The 21144-nt window shown below is 39.7% G+C and overlaps 2 protein-coding genes across 3 annotated transcripts; one reads left to right on the top strand and one right to left on the bottom strand.

Annotated features, from left to right (window-relative positions):
* Nucleotides 1-3887: 3887 nt before the first annotated feature.
* Nucleotides 3888-13960, bottom strand: pole3 (polymerase (DNA directed), epsilon 3 (p17 subunit)). 2 transcript variants are annotated; one of them, XM_087842834.1, is made up of 5 exons: nt 13708-13960; nt 13511-13640; nt 8698-8783; nt 6607-6725; nt 3888-4820 (listed from the first exon to the last, which is right to left on the bottom strand). In XM_087842834.1, the coding sequence occupies exons 2-5, from the start codon at nt 13574-13576 to the stop codon at nt 4639-4641; spliced, it is 453 nt and encodes a 150-aa protein (XP_087698960.1). In that variant the 5' UTR covers nt 13577-13640; nt 13708-13960; the 3' UTR covers nt 3888-4638. The 2 variants fall into 2 exon arrangements, with proteins under 2 accessions (XP_087698960.1, XP_087698951.1); XM_087842825.1 differs by having other exon boundaries at nt 13511-13960.
* A 2168-nt stretch (nt 13961-16128) lies between these two features.
* LOC148106522 (uncharacterized) lies at nt 16129-17712 on the top strand. The gene has a single exon (XM_087843626.1). The coding sequence runs from the start codon at nt 16129-16131 to the stop codon at nt 17710-17712; it is 1584 nt and encodes a 527-aa protein (XP_087699752.1).
* Nucleotides 17713-21144: the final 3432 nt, after the last annotated feature.

The raw sequence follows: 21144 nt of genomic DNA, 5'->3' as shown, positions 1-21144 counted from the left end.
GAAGGTTCTCAGTCATTCAGGTCCAGAGATGGGCAGTAACGCGTTACTTGTAATGCGTTACTGTAATCCGATTACTTTTTTCAAGTAACGAGTAAAGTAAGGGATTACTATTGCAAAAACTGTAATTAGATTACTGTTACTTTCCCGTAGGAACGCTGCGTTACTGCGTTACTAAAACCGTGATTTTTCTGCGAGAATGTCTCATGACAGTGACGTAAGCGAGTGTGATGTTGGTGACAACAGCTGTGTGCAGATCAACAATGGATCATATATCGAGTGCAGAGAGAGTATGAGCGTGCAGCGTTTAAAGCGTGGAAGTACTGACCTTACTTTGAGTTTGATTCCATAAAAAGTGACAAAAACATTAGTGTCCGTTGTGCGTGGGAAGAAAACTTCTTTTTACAGCGAAAAAAACCCCTAAACTTCCAAACAAGCACCGAGTAGCTACGACGTAATGGGAAACTCACAGAGAAACTCGCGGATTCTTCCACTGACCGCGGCACACCTGCACCAGGGTAACCCTCCGCCTACCCCACTCCTGCTTTACAGGTGAAAATAGAGCAACAGGACCGCTAGTCTTTGACTTTATTTATTTTCTGCTGTGTTTTACTTGCATCTATTTGAAAGACTGAGTGTAAACACACAAAATATTTTATTTTATGTGCTGGAATGTGCAGAAAATAGGTTTAAATGTTAAACAAATTTCTTCCAGTCAGAGAATGTTGCAGATAATTAAATTTTTGCTTGATGCATAAAGTTAAAAGATTAAAACTAATAAAACAAGTTTTAAAAAGAGACTTTTCCATTTGATTACATTTTGTATGATGATTATGCAGAAAAAGTAGAATTGGGCTGAAAGATCTATCGCTTTATCACCTATTCAGGTTGTAAATCGTGTTTTTAAAAAGTAACTAAGTAACTAATTACTTTTGAAAATAAGTAATCAGTAAAGTAACTGGATTACTTTTTTGGGGAAGTAATCAGTAATTCGTTACTGATTACTTTTTTCAAGTAACTTGACCAACACTGTTCAGGTCGTTGTAGTCTAAGGAGCTTGGAGAGAAAAGCATCTGGACTTCTTTAGGTTTCTTGAAGACGTTTTACCTCTTGTATGAGAAGCTTCTTCAGTTCTAAGAGCAAATAGTCGTAGAGAGTCCCAGATTTTTTTTGGGGGGGGGGGGACACTCCCATAGGGCTTAAAATTTTGCTCTTAGAACTGAAGAAGCTTCTCGGATGAGAGGTGAAACGTCTTCACGAAACTTAAAGAAGTCCCGATGCTTTTGTTTCATACGTGTTATTAATCTCTGACTCTCTTCCACAGCATGTCTTTATCCTGTTTTCCTTCTCTCACGCAGAAGATGGCCCCGCCCCTCCCTGAGCCTGGTTCTGCTGGAGGTTTCTTCCTTCCCACTGTCGCCAAAGTGCTGCTCATAGGGGATCATATGATTGCTGGGTTTTTCTCTGCATGTATTATTGTAGGGTCTACCTTACAATACCTTACAAAGCACCTTGAGGCGACTGTTGTTGTGATTTGGCGCTGTATAAATAAAAGTGAATTGAATTGAGTTAAAAACACTGATTAAGCATCAATATTTCAGTCTTATTTAGCCTATGAACCCATTAATAAATACTTCAAATCAAAAATAGATTTCTCAGTTAAAGATTTTCAATCATTTTCTTAAAAAACAGAGACTGTGTTTAATGTGTTTAATTTAAAAAAGAGAAATAATCGATTCTGACATTTAAAATTCTACTCCTCATTTTCAAATCCATTTCCTCCAACTGTATTTCTTTTCCCTGTTAGCTCATGGATTAGCTATCATATTAGCTAATGCATTAGCTTTTGGATTCACTACGGGATTAGCTAACAGACTAACTACCAGATTAGCTATCCCATTTTTACCATTTCCTTTAAAAAAAAAAAAAAAAAAAAAGCAATTTAGACGCGCTGTGCAATTTAAGGAGTTCTTTGATTGGTTAGAGAGACATGCTGGCCGCCTGGATGTTTTTACATTATTGATTGTCCCGATAGCTTTGACCTGCTGAGAAGTGCATGTTCATTCTCAACTGGACATCAAGGTCAAGATGATCATTAAGGACCATATTCTCCTAAACCCAGCCTCTCTACCACAGTGCCATACCCAGTCAAAAGTATGGTAAAGATACAGATATTATATATGACATGTAGTTATTAATAAAATATATTTAATAAAAACCAAGGCTGAAATTAATTCAGTTTATTATTATTATTATTATTATTATTATTTTCTCTGTAGGGTCTGTGTCTATAAAGGCCCTGAATGCTGTAATGTATACAATAAATGATGTGGAAATCATTTTCAGAGTTCATAAAGTTATGTTATTAAATGATGATGTTTACATTTTCAGTTGATTTCTGTGTGTAGGTTTCTTTGTTGACAACAACGTGGCCTTCTCTGGGAAATAAGGACACACTTCTTTTACTCCAGTTACACCGAATGACTTAACTAAAGTAATAGGTCAAATTAAATCTTCATCGTGCTCCTTAGATAAATTACCTCCCTGTCCTGTCTGGGACTCTCACCGGCATCGGTCCCACATTGCTATCTATCTTCGAGAGTTCACAGAGGCAAGGTCATGTTCCATCCTATTTTTAACACGCTGAGGTAACTCCACATTGAAGAAACTGAATTTTGATGCCAGCTCTGCTGATAATTATCGGCCTATTTCAAAATCGTCATTTATAAGCAAATTATTAGAAAAAAATTTAGAAAATCAGTTCAGATCTTTACAGATTAGAGATTTTTGACCCTTTTCACTCTGGATTTCAGAGGCAGCACTCCACTGAAACCACTCCTATAATGGCCTATAATGATTTTTTTAATGGAGGAAACTATTGACCACAAAATCCTACTTAACAGGCTGAAGGTTTTGGCTGGTGTATCTGAAAATGCCTTAGACTGGTTTTCTTCCTACTTGTCTAATCGGACCATCTCTGTTAGAACAGACAGGTTCTCTAACATTGCCTCCCTCCCCTGTGGGGTTCCACAAGGGCGCCATTTTTTATTCAGTGTTTTCATAAAAGACATTTACTACTGAGAGAACATACATCAGAACAAGTTAGAAGCCTTTTGTCAACCCCACAATGGAAAATAGCTGAAAACAAAAACAGGTATCCCTTTAACCAGCTCCTAATTTAATCAGTTCTGCACTCAGCTCTGCAGTCTTCAGTACGACTGAAATGCAGCCAGATGCTGCTGATTTTACATTTTCACTCTTTTCTTCAATTCTTCCTGACAACCTTGCATTTAAATCCACTCCTCGTTTCTCTACCTGGCCTGTTCATCTACACTTGTATTCTGAACATCTGCACAGTTTTCTTCTTTCACAAAATGGTATGATCCCAGTCGGTCTTTGCATGCGATTGGCCGCATGGTGTGCCCATGTCACAGTAGAACTTGAAACATTAGACCAGATAACGTTTTTTTTTTCCCTATTGTCCCATGTTGTGGGCTAAAAAGTGGCTAGTGGCTGACATCCTTTAAGCTCAGAAGGTAGTGCAGGTCATCTACTAATCAGAGGGTTGGTGGAAGGTTGACCGCACACAGTCTGCATTCTGAATATCTTTGTGCAAGGTATCAAGTTGCTCTCCGATGCATCCATCAGAGTACAAATTTGCGTGAACGCTAGAAAACACTTACTTGGAAAAAAGGAGGACAAATGCATGTATGAGTGGGAGAATAAGGCAAGTTGTATAAAGTGCTTTCAGTGCTCACAGAGTAGGAAAGCACTATACAAAAGACTATTTACCATTTGGACATGCATTACCTGGTTAGAGACAGCTCCACCTTTGCTTTTTTTAGAAGCAGCCCGAGGTACCGGTTTTATCAAGACAAAGCTCGCAAGTATGCTTTTTATACAAATTTATTAAAAATCTGAGCCACTTGTATACAAGTCTACAAAAGTACAAATGGTTCAAAAACAACAAAACAACTAGTTTCTCTATGTATAAAACCCAACAGCAGCTCACTACAAACACAGTCTCAATGCACATCAGCTGTAGTTGTGGGATAAGCTGGAAACATGCTTTTTGTACCCAATATTAGTGACAACTTCAATCTCGCACATTTAAACCCAAATGTTGCCAGAATCTGCCTTAAAGTTCCTGTATGATAACACGTACTCTACTTTCAGAACTTCGGCTTAGGAGACTATGCAAAGAAATCAGTGATTTCATCTTTTCAATTCTTAACAGATAAAAGGTAACAGTTTTTAATTCTATTCATTGCAATTTAATATATATTTTTTGGGGAGACGTTTGAACAAGATGACATCTTTTAAATGTTTGATTTTGTCTGAAAACCAGACGTATTCCCTTCATTGTCATGTAGAAAAACTGTCACATCAGGGAGCAGAATCAAGTGTGCATTTTTTTTGTCTGTTATTCTTTTATCCAAAATTGGAGGTCACATGACATATCTAGACAGGTGACCTCTTTGTGCTTTGTGTTGCATGTTTTCAGGCTAGAAGTCGCCTGTTTTCAGCTCACATTTCATTATCATTTGATACATAGTGACGCCGAGCTGCACGCACACACATCCCATTTGGTCAGGAATTATCTCACAGTATGTGACGGAGTTCTCTGTGGGGAGAATGTTATCAGTTCTCCACCTCTTCCTCCTCCTCTGCTTCATTCTCGACCTCAGGCTCCTCTTCCATGCGCTCATCGTCGTCCTCGCCTTCCTCATCTCTGCTCTTATTATTCTCTGTGTCGACCTTCTTCTCTTTATCTTTCCGTTTCTGCTCAGACACCTTCTTTCCCTTCTGTCCTTGTTTATACACTGTTGACAAATACAAACACCTGCTGTTACTCGCAGTTAATTATATTTTACTTTAGGGCTGCGATGATGATTTGTTGACATAATTGATGACACTGACTAAAAAATAAATAAATACATTTTTTTTTTAAAAAGGGTCGACATGTGATTTTAATGTTTAACCCTTTAAGACCTACCATAGAACCAAGTCTGCCAGAGCTTATATTATATTTTTACATGCTGTGGAGCCATTTTTGGGAGCATTTCAAGTTGCTATACATCAATACAACCATTACAGCCCAGAATTTAATAATATGTCTGCATTAAGTGCATAGTAATTACATAAATTGCAAAACAGTGCAATAAACTACAAAAAAAAATTGTTTTTGTTTTTTTAACATATATTTCTAGTTAGAGAAATTTCAGAGGCTTATCCCTCAAAACTGTAAATACAAAAAAGTTGCACAAAATAGTTTCCCACCACAGGAAATTTATTTTGAGTGTCTTCATAGTTTTATTTTTGAAATACACCAATTTTTATACACTGCAGGAAAAACGAAAATAAATATTATAATGCAAATTTGCAAAAAAGCAGCATATGCATCAAAATAAACTATTTCCAGCAGTGCAATATGAGTCCTAAGCATCCCAGAAACGACACAGAAAGTCATAAAGTCAAACAGAACTTTTAAAAACACCAGTATAGGCTCATGAGGCCTTGATGGTAAAAAACGACATTTCCGCGAAAATGACGTCACTTCCGGTTTCGGGCAGATCATGGCGGACATGCAAAAGTTCGCGCTGACGTCTATTCCAACATAGGAAGTGTTATGAACAGCTGATCGGATCGGCAAAGCGTGTTTCTGGAATATTATGTTTTTGTTGCTGCAAGTGCTTTTTATGCAGTTTTTGCAAAGCTATATGTGGAAGGAAACTGTGACCGAGGACAAGCTGATGGCATAAGATGTAAGTACAACTCCTCCGGTTTCATATGCAAAAAAAATTATTGCGCTTGCTCACGTGGTTGCAGAGCTACCGGGATTTAAAAATAGTTACGCAAAACAGAGCGTGCCCGCTCCGACCGGATTTAAAGGGTTAATGGAGAAATTAGCTTTCTCCAAAAGGTGGATGGGCAATAGGGTGAGGATTTCACTCATTGGTTAGGGGTTCAAGGTAGAGTTGCTACTTCTCCACATTGAAAGGAGCCAGCTAAGCTCCAGATGGGCATGTCTTACCAGGAGGCGGCCCCAGCGTAGACCCGGGACACGCTGGAGAGATTACATCTATTAGTTATAATGCATGCACCACACTACTTAGTTGCAATTTAACATCAGTGTTTTAAGTGTTTTCCTTCTTCGTTGTCTGTCTGGAGTGTAATGTGTAAGGTTGATAATGCACAATGAGAGGTGCTGCATTGTTAAAAAGCATGATATACTATTGAAGAATGTGAGAAATGGTTTAAAATGCCTGTTTAGAGAGTTTGGGGCAATACATAAATATTAAAGTTAACTTACTATCAGAGTGCATATTAGCTTTGGAGTTGTCTGTTATTAGTTTTTGACATTCTCCATTAAACGTTCTCAAATTTCACTTGATATCTGAGCGTTTCTCAGTTTTAGTCTGGTGAGTTTACTTTTCGTCCCGCTCATTTAGGCGCCTAAGAAACTCGTCACAAAAACATCCCTAATACATACATTAGTGTTGTTTTCACAACTTCACAAGGAAATGAATAAAAAGTCCTGATGTCACTGAACTTATTGTGAACTTATTAAAATATCTTTAAAAGCTGAGAGTATTTTCAAAGTTTCACCTTCCAAAGCTTCTCTGAGGGGCTCCAGGAACCTTTCGAACTCCATCTCCTCCATCGCAGCCAAGACGTCTCCTGCATTCAGAGTTTTTCGCTTGGCCTTCATAGCAAAATTATTTGCGCTGAGGAGAAGAAAAAAAAAGCAGGGGGGAAACAATAAAACACATTTAAACTGAAGCAGTTCTTTGATTCAGTGTTTGTGAATTAACATTCACATCATAGCATTCTTAGCTTGCTGCTGTGCTGGAAATTAGAATAAAAATTGATTTTATTGTCGTGCCAAAAGCACAACAAAATTGCATGCACTCTTGATAAACTTTTATTCTATGTATAAAAACAAATTTAAAAAGAGAATTTTGAATAAATAAAGTACAAAAAATATATATATATATTAGGGGTGCAACGATACTCGTATCGATATTGAACCGTTCGATACAGTGCTTTCGGTTGGGTACGCATATGTATCGAACAATACAACATTTTTAATTTATTTTATCAACTTTCCTTCTGACGATGCTGTCTGTGTTGAGCGCTCAGTGGATCTGCATTCGACTACTCCGCCTAGGCTGCACTGTCGAGCGCAGATCCACTGAGCGCAGGGCAAGCTAGCAAGACAGAAGCTAAGCTTGTTGCAACATGGCAAATTGAACTTCCCCCACCCTCATTCAGATCTGGCGTTTGGAACTATTTTGGTTTTCATGTGAAGTATGACCCTGAAGGTAAGCGCGTCATGGACTAAAGTAAAACAGTATGTCTAATGTGCCACGCAATGTTCAATTGTTCTCACCGTCCAGCCTCACGCACGGGACGATTTGCCGTATTATGGCATTAACCTCATTTCAGATTAACGCTGACAGCACTAGTGGGAACACAACGAATATGACTGCACATTTACTCCGACATCATCCTCGTGCAAAGACAAGTGGAAGCAGACAAAAACAACAAGCAGCATGCTACAAACTTTACCCGAGTCATTTAGACAGCCGTTAGCACATGATTCTCCTTATGGGGACCTGATATGTTTAACATGCTGCTGAGAATATAGCCCAGAAGAAGCGTATAGTAGAGCTTTTATTTTGGAAAGAGCTATTTCTCTGTAATAAACTCTCTTTTCCAAAGATGAGGGATTTCTCCATCAGATAGATTTATTTTTTTATTATTTTGTTGTTTCAGCAACATTAAATTTAAAAACTGTACTTTTGAGTTAAAATATATATTTATAATTTTAATAAATGACAAATTAAAAAAGCATGAACATTTTTTTGTATCGAAAAAATATCGAACCGTGACACCAAAGTATCGAACCGAACCGTGAATTTTGTGTATTGTTGCACCCCTAATATATATATGTGCATGTATGTCGGAGTCATTATAATTTAGGGCTGGGCGATATGAGGAAAATGTAACATCGCAATTTTTTTTGTGTGTGGCTGTACCGCAAAACATGATATATTTCGCGATATGTCTTGAGCCCCAATGCCCCCTGTGGGCAAAGGGGCTGAGCTGCAGTGTAAGCCTCAGTGAAGTCAGGTTTTTTTTTTGTTTGTTTGTTCTTTTAAAGAAAATCTCAGCATGTGTGGTCCACAGAAACCTCAGAGTCTCAGCTTCTTGCCGATAGCCGTTGTAGCTCATATGACAGCGGGTTTAAAGTTGTCTTTGGTGTGTGGGGAGACGTTCACATGCCGAGTTTAAAACAGTCTTGGATGACTTTTCAGCTGGTGGAATAATTTCGTGGTACTGCTACCTTTTGCGCCAATAGTTTTACGGCATGTTTTGCAAATTACCGTACTTTGACATATTTTTCTCTATATAAATATATATAAACACGCATGCTCAGAGCATTGGGCCGTGTTGGGCGGGGGGGGTTAATGAAGAATTCACAACATGTGAGAGGAAATAAAAACTTAAATGCAGACAGCTTAATATTTCCATGGCAACCTATACTCGATGGTTACGTTTAAGCCATTTTAACCATCATACGTGGAAAAACTCGAGATACAGCAAGTATATTCGAAATATCGCCCGCCCCTATTATAGTTGCTAAAATAAATAAATAGTGGTCACATTATGTAAATGGGATTTATTACTTCTTACCAGGAGGTGGCATACAACACAAACACACTGGCTGCCTGGGATATGGCTCTTCTTGCTTCTTTTGACACGTTCACCCCATCTGGGAGCTGTTGAAAATAAACATTACAGAAGTGTTATCTCAACGGTGCACTACATACACATTATCAGAAAACACAGTCAGCCAACAAAGGCCCATAAGGGCTTGGCCAGTATTGCATTAAATTATTTTTCCATGAAATAACAAGCAAATGAAGCTGCATCTGGAGACGATTCCAAGTGTTGAACTTCTATTTGGTGGTTGTTCACCAAAACACAATATGAGGTCCAACATTGAGCCTGACTGATATATCAGTCAATCAGTATCAATACCAGCCAATAAAGAAACAAGGAACAAGAATAACATCATTTAACCTGGTTATAAGAGTTGATGTTACAAAATTTGCCCACCTGAGGGCACTTTGCATCTTCCCTGTTGGCAACGCCATAACCATAACCAGCTGAGTCAGGCAGAGCATAATAATTCACAACCTTTTAGTCACAGCATAACCTGCTCAGCCTGCAATAATCATTTATCTTTTCTCCAACAACACAATCATAATTATTGATAGTCTAGTTCTATAAGTACAGTGGAACCCCGACTTACGAAGAAAAATTCAAGTTACGAAGGCACTGAACGGCAATATTTTTGCCCGTGTTACGGCAAAATGCAACGAAATCCGCTGGCTCTGATTGGCTGAGCCTACAATGCCTTCCGAATCATGTGACAACTCTTTGGCCTCCATACTTGCGCTTCGCTGTTCCACTTGAACGACGTATTGTTGTTCTAGTTAGCAATTAGCCTATAGCCTATCGTTCAGCATCGCCTCAGTCAAAAAGGCGCGATGGGTGCTTCGACTTTTTGACTTACGAAAGGAACGAATTAGTTTCGTAAATCGGGGTCCCACTGTAGTTCTGTCTCGAGCTGTGCAATTCTTATCCATGCTTCTCTGCATTGATAATGCAACACATTTCTGACTGCTTTACTTTTTCGAGTGGTGACTGTGACGTTACATAAGGGTGATCGCCATTGAACATAAAAACAAACAAAAACAGAGAACGTAATGTAGCTTACATTCACAGGTGATGATGAATATGAAAATCAAAACAACTGGAATTTATCATAAATGCTTTAAAAAAAGAAAGCAAGATGTCAATAACCTGCGTATGTGTACAAAGTTTTGTTGAGACAGGCCCATTAGGTTAGGAGATAATATACTCAGAGACATATATGCTTACATATGCTATGCTTGTTACAGTAAGGTGTAATGATAGCAAACGTGGCCATTAGGACTCATTGTGGAGATGGAATCTGTATACATTTATATCCCTCTATATAATTCCGGTACCAGATGTGCTTTCCAGTATTTGCCAAAAATGATCGGTCGGGTCAGCCGGTTTACTGATTACGAGGTTATTTGTGGTCTTATCTCCTCTTGCTTTTGAGCAGAACTGTATCTTGGATTTAAATAAATAAATAAATATATATCAGGCCACAACCAACATGTAAACTCATTCTTAGATGAGGGTTCCTCCTGTCACTATGGTCTATCAGCTGAGTCAAGCCGGTGAATATTCCTCCAGAGCTCAGACTGTACGGAAAATCTTCATGTAGGAAAAGAGGGAGAATGGGTGAAATTCGAAGGCGACTCAGGTACACAAACCTTAGAGACTGCTATAAGCTTAACAAGCTATAAGCTTGACTCACTTAAACATGAAATGAGGAACACTTGTGTACTGGGGCAAGGACCTACAGCTGACAAGGTTTGGTATTCCTTTTCATCTGGACTGTAAAGCAGAGACTACCAACAAACAACTGTCCCTTAAGCAGTAAGTGGCTCTATGGTTTTATTCCAACTGCACTGAAACACAAAAATCCAGCTGTTAGTTGTAATGGTTGGGTGTGTAAAGCACTTTATAAATGGGGCCCGTGTGAAGGAGAGCCTGTCTGAATCGGGTGACAGGTCGTTCCCTGGCTGGAGTCAGACTGATTTACACACAGCATAGTGAGGAAAACCTAAAGTGTTGGACTTCAAATTGTCTGTCTGGTGACTGGGCTCTCCTCGCTGTTCTCATTTATAATGTGCTTTACAAATCCTAACAGCTGGATTTTCCCATGTGAGTGCAGCTAGCCAAACAACAACATCGCAAACATAAACTAATTTAAGTCTGTTAGCCGCAAACAACCAACCCAGTAATGTCAAGTTCTGTAATGACAAGCTGATGTGTTCTAAAAACTTTAAGCACTTGTGTCTTAAATCCAGCTTCACAGGCAGCACTACATCTATTAGAGGTGGGAATCACCATACATCCCTCAATACGATATTATCACAATACTTAACGCACGATACGATATTATTGCAATTTTTTAAAATATTTTGCGATATTCAGATTCTGTACATAAAGGTAAACTTTATCAATATTCATTTTCTCTAATATCAAAGTCTCACACTCAGTCTTTCTCTCATTTCAGTTTTATTGTTGACAAACTGAACGGTTTGTATTACAGTCTAGTCCAACTTAACTGAATCAACCATCTGGTACAATTATAGCTATTCTGAACTATGCAGTTTATGAAAACTATGCAGCCCCTTCAGCAACTGAAGAATTTGAAAGTAAATTAAAACAAAATATAATTTTACATTAAATTAAAAAGTTTTAAACTTAATTAAAATAAAACATGTCTTAAATTAAAATAAGTAAACTGTCATGTTTATTGCTGCCAAAAACAAGTTAAACACATTTGGACAGTGAAGGAATGTCAGGATTCTTGCTCAGAAAAAGGATCAACATGCTCTGAAGTCAGAGTAAGGAAATGCCAAATATTATAGACAAAGTTATAGAAATCACCACTCCCATCGTTCATCATGATTTTAATATTTTTTTCCATAACAAAGAAATACGCCGTGAAACGAATATATCACACATTAATATTCCACTAGTGTTGTAACATCACATCCTGTTAGCATAGTCTGCCTGTGTTTTCTCTGGAAATGAACATTTTGATCCAATAGAGACAATACATCAACATGGCTGGAGAGAGTTGGTAGTTATATACAGTCTGTATAAGTGTGGTTAATTTAACAAACACTTGTAAGGATATGGCAGTTACTGTGAATTTACAGCAGTTAGACAGTGATTAGTAATAAACAGCGCCAGTGTGATTGAGTAGAGCTCAAGTGTGTCAGTTAGTTTGTCATGTGTTTTTGAGTGTTGAGGTGAGTTATATTTTTTGGTTTAAAGCTAAGTTAAGAATATTCATAATTTAATTTCCAGAATTTTCACATGGTGCAAGTGATGACTGACGTATCACATAGCAGCTGGAGCAGTCTCAAATGGAGTTCAGTCCACTACTGCCACCTGTGGCCAAGTGCCATAGCCTACCACCAGATTAACTTGTAACACAGCTGCAGTAGAGGCTGAGCAGCTGCACTTACACCTGGAGCATTCAAGTTGACCCACAAACATGTGGAAAGATGCGATGCCAGCAACGTGGATTGTCAGGACTAAAACCAGTCATTACGCAAAGACAACAGGAATCTTTTTTTCTGTTTATTTAGCATTCGGAACATTTGTAGTTGCCTTCAGTACAGGGCAAGTCCAAAAAAACCCCAGAAACAATTCACAGTAACTGCCATCTCCTTACTAGTGTTTGTTAAATTAACCACACTTATACAGACTGTATATAACTACCAACTCTCTCCAGCCATGTTGATGTATTACCTATATTGGACCAAAATGTTGATTTCCAGAGAAAAAACACAGGCAGACTATGCTAACAGGATGTGATGTTACAACACTAGTGGAATTCTAATGTGTAATATATTTGTTTCAAGACATATTCCTTTGTTATGGGAAAAAAAATTAAAATCATGATGAACGATGGGAGTGGTGACTTCTATAACTTTGTGTATATAATTTGGCATTTCCTTCTGATGTAGGCCAAAAATAAATACATAATACCATTTCATGTAGTTTAAAGGTTTATTTGCAAGACACACAAACAGAAAAAAAATGAAAGTTACAAACGTATTGTGCACGAAACAAATTGAAACGTGGTGCAGATGTGTGTTACAAGTTAATCTGGCTGTAGACTATGACACTTGGCCACAGTTGACTCGACTCCATTTGAGTACACACAAACTGCACGCTTTAGTTGTGAAGCGAAAACGCTGAAATCGGAGTAATAAAACGCACGAGGGGAACGATAACGAAGACGAGATTCTCCAGATCGTTTACTCTTGCTGTCTTGTGAACAGCATCGGCGTGGTGACGTTTATGTGTTTGCTGTTTTCCCGGTCGCCTCGTGCACGAGAATATCACCAGGTAAACCCGCAACATTTTTAAATATCTTGTTCAACAGCAACAGGACGGACTGTGTTTGAGGTAACCTCACAAATGTCACAGATGAACTATTTAGTGTTTATTTGCTGGTTTGTCGGTAGCGGCTCCTGAAAACAAAGTCTGCCACACGTCTGTTCGACCGTCACCAGTTAATTCGCGACGCCAGATAATCTCGAACACCGGCGAGCTGATCGATGGTGTCGTGAGGGAAATGTCACCACGTTATTTATGTTACAGAAAGACAGCGGACGGAACATCTGAAAAACGGAGAGTGAAATACGTAAACAAATCTAACCGGTTAACGTAAAAACAGTTAATCTGGGTCACCGGCGACCTCCCAGAATTGCGTCGTGTATTTGTTTAGCGTGTTTAACCATCCCCGGCGTGTATAAAACAAAAAGACCAACCGCGCGCGCGACATTGTGACTGCTACCGTGTGTCGATGTTCACTCACCGCCTCCTTGATGATGCGGGTGATTACCGCGTTGGGAAGGTTCAGGTCTTCTGGCCTCTCTGCCATTGTTCTCACTGTTTAATGTGCATTTATCTGGGTCCGTTGTATGTGCGCCGCTGTTTCCGCCGTCCTAGGAGAACAGATTTAGCCGTTATCGTTGCTAAAAGGCTGTGGAGGACTGTTACCGCTAAGCTAACCGATTAGCGTCGTTGACAATGCTGTGTGCGTGGAGCTCCTCGGTTAAGCAAGCCAACGTTAAAACTCTCTCCGTTTCAGGGCGTACGTTCAATGAAGACACTGATATTTTATCTGGTAAGTCTGAAAGGTTAAACTACAAACTCCGGTTGAAGTTGTACGCGTTCACGTCAGCGCCGACTTGTTTTCAGACATTTCCCGCGAATCTTCCAACTACCACGAAGCTCCTACGTCAGCAATAAACTTCGACCTCTGACCTTCTTGTGACGTATGTCCGCTGTTGACCATTGACTGACATCTGATACAAGCAGGGAGCAAAGCACTGAGCAGCATATCAGTCAGCATATAAAAAATGCCATAAATTTAATCAGTTAGGCTGGAATAATTTGTTTCTAGTGGCTTCTATTGTAAGTGCTCCATATTTCAACATGATATTCTGTATGTGTCCTACACTGAGGACATTTGAAGCTGGTATTTTCTTAGAATGGAGCTAAAGATAAAACCAAACAGATTTTCATAAGAGATCTTCATTCTGCAATAAGGGATATTCAGAACTTATAATGTTATCATTAAAAATATTAAAATGTGAAATAATCATCAATCTTGAACAAAATCCAAATAATCTGTTTATGCAATACCAGGTGCTGTAATCTACACACAAACATCAGAGGGCGCTGCTGCTCACTCAGTGGAGACAGCATCAACACATATCAATTAGATCTTAACAGTTGGGGATTTTGCTTAGAAAAACTACAAATGACAGTTTAAATATTGAAACTAGTCTTTTAGACAGTTTTCTAGTAGAGGTTTGGGTTATGAGTTTTACACAATGAACACTTTCATAGATGCTGCAATGTCAAATTCTTCATGTGTGTACATGCACAGACCACATGTGCATACTGTTGTGCACATAAACTCACAGATGTATATGACAACTCAGGTTTGTGGCATTAAATTTGTATTCTAATTTTTAAAAATGTAATACATATACATTTAATACAGATTTTAATAGACACTTTTCAAAACACAGCCTATGCCTGATTCTCATACATGCATTTGTTTACTCAAAATGTGGATATTGTGTGGAAAAAAGCCGATCAGCAAATCTGTAGCTGCCAGCTCCCCTCTAGGCTTCACCTCTGCAAAACCTGTGTCTCTGAACTGGACCTCAACAGTGTTTGTGGTCTAGGAACAACAAGGCCTACTTGTTGTTCCTAGAGTATTTAAAAGTAGAATGGGAGGGAGAGCCTTCAGTTTTCAGGCCCCTCTTCTGTGGAACCAGCTTCCAGTTTGGATTCGGGAGACAGACACTATCTCTACTTTCAAGATTAGGCTTAAAACTTTCCTTTTTGCTAAAGCATATAGTTAGGGCTGGACCAGGTGACCCTGAATCCTCCCTTAGTTATGCTGCAATAGATGTAGGCTGCCGGGGGATTCCCATGATGCATTGAGTTTTTCCTTTCCAGTCACCTTTCTCACTCACTATGTATTAACAGACCTCTCTGTATTGAATCATATCTGTTATTAACCTCTGTCTCTCTTCCACAGCATGTCTTTTATCCTGTCTTCCTTCTCTCACCCCAACCAATCACAGCAGATGGCCCCGCCCCTCCCTGAGCTTGGTTCTGCTGGAGGTTTCTTCCTGTTAAAAGGGAGTTTTTCCTTCCCACTGTTGCCAAAGTGCTTGCTCATAGGGGGTCATATGATTGTTGGGTTTTTCTCTGTATCTATGAAGCGCCTTGAGGCGACTTTTGTTGTGATTTGGCGCTATATAAATTAAATTGAATTGAATTGAATTGAATAAGCTCTCCTGTCAATTTAAGTTTGCATACTTGGATTGTTCAAATATATTATGCTAAATATAGACAGATTTTTCCACAATGGATATGATAGTAAGAGTTAGTAAACCTCCATTAAAGTCTCCCTCTGCAGCCTGTTGTTTCTTAGATTCAGCAATGAAACTGAATATGAAACAAAACATAGATAACATTGTCGCCTCGGCAACCAACAAGATCTCACTGCCTACAGACATTCAGTAACTCTCATTGGATAGTGTTAATAAATATATTTCACTAAATATGAACATTTTCTACCTGTCCTTGTTTAGATTATGAAAGAAGTTATTATGCCTGAGAATCTGGCAAATGTCGAATACGTTTCCACTAAACAGTCATCTTCTACTTTGGTTATTTTTTTTTTTAACAGCCATTTTTAAAAAACGTATATTTTGCTTTTGTTTTGTTTTTTACTGCAATTCCTTTAGAGTAGCGGTTATAGTGTTGATTCAGTATGTGCTACAAAATAAAAGCCTTTCCTTTACAGTAGGTTCGTGGGCATTTTATTTTGAATTGTTCCAATCATGGCACTTGATTGGAAAAACCCTTAAATAGGGGAGACATTCAACCAACTTTAGTGGATCTCGGATGGCAGAAACACAAAACAACCTGGTTGTTAAAAAAAAGACAAGGCAGACGCAGAGAAATGCAAACGCTGACGCATCTACAATGGCAGAAGCAAAAATAGAAATGGTCATCACACCAAAAATAACAATCGTGCAAACGCCAAAACCTGAGCTTGAAAAAGCCGCACAACCAAATCCTGAAAAGTCTCCTGTGGCACAACCACAAAAGGAAATGGTTGTGAAACCAAAGAAACAAAAAAAGCAAAAACAGAAAAGAGTGGCCGAAGAACCAAGAAGACCAATTACTCGGGCATATGCCCGGACTCTTCTTGAAGCTCAAAACAGCATGGGTGATGGAGCAAACCTGAAAAATGAAGAAATGCAAGAAAACACTGAAGCCACTTCTGAAAGGGAAAAAGCTGAATCCCTCACCATTTCAAAGGCAAAGGAGGACATGAATATGGAGAGAGAGGGAAATGTGAATAACCCCAGCAGACCAAACCCTGGGCCTAATCGAGGGACTTGGCAATATCAACCCAATCCCACATTTAGACCCCATCAGAGCAGTGTCCAGTTTAATCCCTGGCACAAGATTGCTGCTCTCAGACAGCAACTGGAAGCCTCCCAATACCATCAGAACTACCTTTACTGGAAAATGGTAGCTGCAAACAAGAGGGCCTCTTATCACCAGTTTCAGGTGAACAACCTTCATGCACAAATGAAGGACAACAACAGAAATCATGAGGAAACGATTAAAGACCTCATAGAGCAGCTGGAGGAGGCTTCTAGTAGTAAGCCCAATGACATCAGTGAGACAGACACTCTCACAAATGACAGTGAAGCTATTGTCATACTGGATGAAGTGATGGTTACCCTGCAGGACCAAATCAGCCACCCTACCACAGAGCAGTGTGTGGAGTCTGCCACTCCAACCACAGAGGCTTCACACACGGACTCTGTAGGACTGATGTCCTCTAAGGAGGCTGAATTTGAGGTCCAATGTAGAATTCAGCAAGAGCAGATTGAGATGCTCCAGAAACAGCTCCTAGCAGCTCAAAATCAGCTTGAAGAGCAGGCCGTTAAACATAGGCAGGAGCAGGAGACACTCAACCTGGAAATCAGTGGCCTGAAATTCCAGCTCTGCCCCAACAAGGCCCTTCATGATTTGAAGGTTGAGTCTCTTGGACAAGAGCTGAAAGAGGCCAAAGCTTCCTCACTTAAAATCGCACAGGAGCCGGAAGAACAAAATTCCACCGATGCAAATGAAATGCAAACATCTGAGCCTCTGAAAGAAAAACACGCTGGAGGAGAGAAGATGGAAAAAGAGGACTCACTGCCATCCACTGCAATGTCTCTGCAGGAGCCTCTGAAAGAAAAAGACACCAGACAACAAGAAAAAGAAGAAAAAGAGGACTCGCCTGCATTGTCTGTGCAGGAATCTTTGCAAAGTCTACGAGACAAGCAGAAAATGTTCACTGTGAAGGTGGCTGAACTCGAGGCTGAAGTTAAGAGCTTGCTAGAGATTCCACCAAGTAAGAAGAAGAAGAAGAAGCGGAACTGGCTGCGTCCCCAAGTTCACCTAATTGGTCTCAACATCACGTTCTAAAAATCATATTTATATACAACCAAATTGTCAGTGAACATTTGAACCCCACTCGGTCGAGACAGAAGGCCACCCCTTCCTGAGCCCGGTTCTGTCAGAGGTTTCTCCCTATTAAGAGGGAGTTTTTCCTCTCCACTGTCGCCAAGTGCTTGCTCATGGGGGATTTGGGGGCTTTATTAACACCAACCACTGATAAGCTCACTGACATCAAATTTAGGACTCAGCAAATATATAAATGGATGAGGAATCATCCATTTAAAACATGTTTGCTGAGTCATATTTAGTTGTATATAAATATGATTTCTGGGACACTAAAGCCAATCACAGACTAATTTGGACAATTGGTAAAAATAAATAAATAAATTGGAAAAAGTAGTTGTGTCATTGTTTCATGTAGATTTCAAATAACATGCCATTTTATGTCAACATATTTTTGTTACATTTGTAGTGCTTGTGGTCTTATATTCTTATGATCCTGTTCATTTGATGAGTATATCCTTCTGCCTTGCTTCACATATTTACTGCTGCTTGGCTAACTTTAGTCATGCTAGCATCAGCACGGGTAGAAACAGATACACATCAGAGTCATTGCATGTAGCTTGTGTTTATGTTCAGAGTGACATCTGATTTAAAAGCAGGCAGCAAAGGACACTGAGCAGCATGTTAGATAGCAGAGAATTCAGCATTCTGACTATTTTCTTAATATTCTTACAAAGAACATAAAATTAAATGCAACAGATCTAAAACTTTGGTGGTTGATCCTTACACACAGGCAAAGGAAAAAAAAAACCCTCAATAGATGGTTCACAGACGCAGGTCCAGTGGAACCCACTTTCACAAGGAAGGAAGCATCAATTACATAACACCTTTTTGTCACTGCCAAACAATCCGTTTCTAAAAGTTTTCTAGAGTCAAATGTGAGGCCATCTGTGTGTCAGCTAAAGCTTCTTATAAATTAGGCCATGCAAAAGGATAATGACCCCAAGCACAGCAGCAAATCTCCAGACCTCAACCTGACTTAAATGCTGTGTATAAAGGAATGCTTGTAAATGTCAATGAATTGAAGCAGCTGAAGTTATTGCTGCTAACTGCTGGTTCTGTAAACTACTCAATGATTGTGATATCGAACTAAAACAAACGCCTGAATCCTAAATCGTGGATATCCTATTGTGGTGATCTAAAATGTAACACTAAATGTGATTCAGAATTCCTTTTCTATATATTATTGTACATCCAGGAGTGAATATATATACTAAAGAGTATATATTTTTCATTATGGTCAACAATAAAAGGGACTAAAATCTGGATTTAGATACATGAAAGTCATTTTGTGCTGTCGCTTGCATTAAGCCTAATTATTGCCTGAGACTGTTCTTGTTAAATGATGAAAAATTCAAAGGCATGTTTCAGCAGTGGATCTGTGTGAAATCAGCAACTTGCAAAAATAAATCAGAATGTGGGCTATTGATTCTAAAAACAGAAATTGCAAAGAAAGTTCAACACTTACTAAAAGTGCAATTAAATCATATCAGCAGCTTTACTCATGAAATTATTGTAGTTAGCTGAATTCATATATTGTATCTTTACACACACACACACACACACACACACATACATACATACACATATATATATATATGGAATTCCACGTGAAAGACCAACACAAAGTGGTGAACACGTGAGAAGTGGAACGAAAATCAGACATGATTCAAACATTTTTTACAAATAAATAACTGCAAAGTGGGGTGTGTGTAATTATTCAGCTCCTGAGTCAATACTTTGTAGAACCAGCTTTTGCTGCAGTTCCAGCTGCCAGTCTTTTAGGGTCTGTCTCTACCAGCTTTGCACATCTACAGACTGAAATCTTTGCCCATTCTTCTTTGCAAAACAGCTCCAGCTCAGTCAGATTAGATGGACAGCGTTTGTGAACAGCAGTTTTCAGATCTTGCCACAGATTCTCGATTGGATTTAGATCTGGACTTTGACTGGGCCGTTCTAACACATGGATGTGTTTGGTTTTAAACCATCCCATTGTTGCCCTGGCTTTATGTTCAGGGTCGTTGTCCTGCTGGAAGCTGAACCTCCGCCCCAGTCTCAAGTCTTTTGCAGACTCCAAGAGGTTTTCTTCCAAGATTGTCCTGTATTTGGCTCCATCCATCTTCCCATCAACTCTGACCAGCTTCCCTGTCCCTGCTGAAGAGAAGCCCCCCCAGAGCATGATGCTGCCACCACCATGTTTGACAGTGGGGATGGTGTGTTCAGAGTGATGTGCAGTGTTAGTTTTCCACACATAGCGTTTTGCATTTTGGTCTCATGTGACCAGAGCAGCTTCTTCCACATGTTTGCTGTGTCCCCCACATGTTTGCTGTGTCCCCCACATGTTTGCTGTGTCCCCCACATGGCTTGTGGCAAACTGCAAACGGGACTTCTTATGGTTTTCTGTTAACAATGGCTTTCTTCTTGCCACTCTTCCATAAAGGCCAACTTTGTGCAGTGCACACTAATAGTTGTCCTATGGACAGATTCCCCCACCTGAGCTGTAGATCTCTGCAGCTCGTCCAGAGTCACCATGGGCCTCTTGGCTGCATTTCTGGTCAGCGCTCTCCTTGTTCGGCCTGTGAGTTTAGGTGGACGTCCTTGTCTTGGTAGGTTTGCAGTTGTGCCATACTCCGTCCATTTCTGAATGATGGCTTGAACAGAGCTCCGTGGGATGTTCAAGGCTTGGGAAATCTTTTTGTAGCCTAAGCCTGCTTTAAATTTCTCAATAACTTTGTCCCTGACCTGTCTGGTGTGTTCTTTGGACTTCATGGTGTTGTTGCTCCCAATATTCTCTTAGACAACCTCTGAGGCCCACAAACAAACAGCAACAGAAAGCCACTGCAGTAAAGGCCTGGCACAGCATTTAAAGGAGGAAACCCAGCCTCTGATAATGGCCGTGTCACGGCTGGGGTGGCACTCGTGTGGAGGTGAGAAGGAGGATCCAAATAGCAGCGAGTGGTGGGGGTGCAAGTGAGATTTATTTACAGTGAGCAATAACCAAGATATGGGCAGAACCGAAACATAAACCTAAACTGGGAAAACTAACACAAAAGGAGGACACGGGGCGAGGAGCAGAGAGACACGGTGAAACACGGAATAATGCTGGGTACACAGAAGATTCATAGAGAAACACAGACGACACGACGATGAGCACAGGCAGACACGCACTATAAATACACACACCAGGCATTCAGGAAATGGCACACAGGAGGGGACACAGCTGGAACTAATGGGCATAACGAGACACAGACCTACAAAGTAAAACAGGAAACACACAGACTGTTTTACAACACAAAACTCGGGGACCCGAACAGAGTGCACAGGACAGACACAGGTAGGGTGGATACAAAACTCAAGCACTAAACACAAGAACCAAATCCTAAGAACTAATACAAA

The sequence above is a fragment of the Neolamprologus brichardi genome, chromosome 1 (genome assembly GCF_056152115.1).
Source record: "Neolamprologus brichardi isolate AB-2024 chromosome 1, ASM5615211v1, whole genome shotgun sequence".
Classification (NCBI taxonomy): domain Eukaryota; kingdom Metazoa; phylum Chordata; class Actinopteri; order Cichliformes; family Cichlidae; genus Neolamprologus; species Neolamprologus brichardi.
Note: the sequence above shows the minus strand (reverse complement) of the source record. Positions and strands in the feature narration are given on the sequence as shown.

Bases quoted from the DNA above. Each gene is read 5' to 3' on its own strand.
- pole3 (XM_087842825.1), bottom strand. From the start codon at position 13,576: ATGGCAGAGAGGCCAGAAGACCTGAACCTTCCCAACGCGGTAATCACC. The intron at 8,784-13,510 runs GTGAGTGAACAT...TATTTTCAACAG, and splicing joins CCCGCATCATCAAGGAGGCG to CTCCCAGATGGGGTGAACGT. The intron at 6,726-8,697 runs GTAAGAAGTAAT...TCTTCTCCTCAG, and splicing joins GTGTTGTATGCCACCTCCTG to CGCAAATAATTTTGCTATGA.
- LOC148106522 (XM_087843626.1), top strand. From the start codon at position 16,129: ATGGCAGAAACACAAAACAACCTGGTTGTTAAAAAAAAGACAAGGCAG.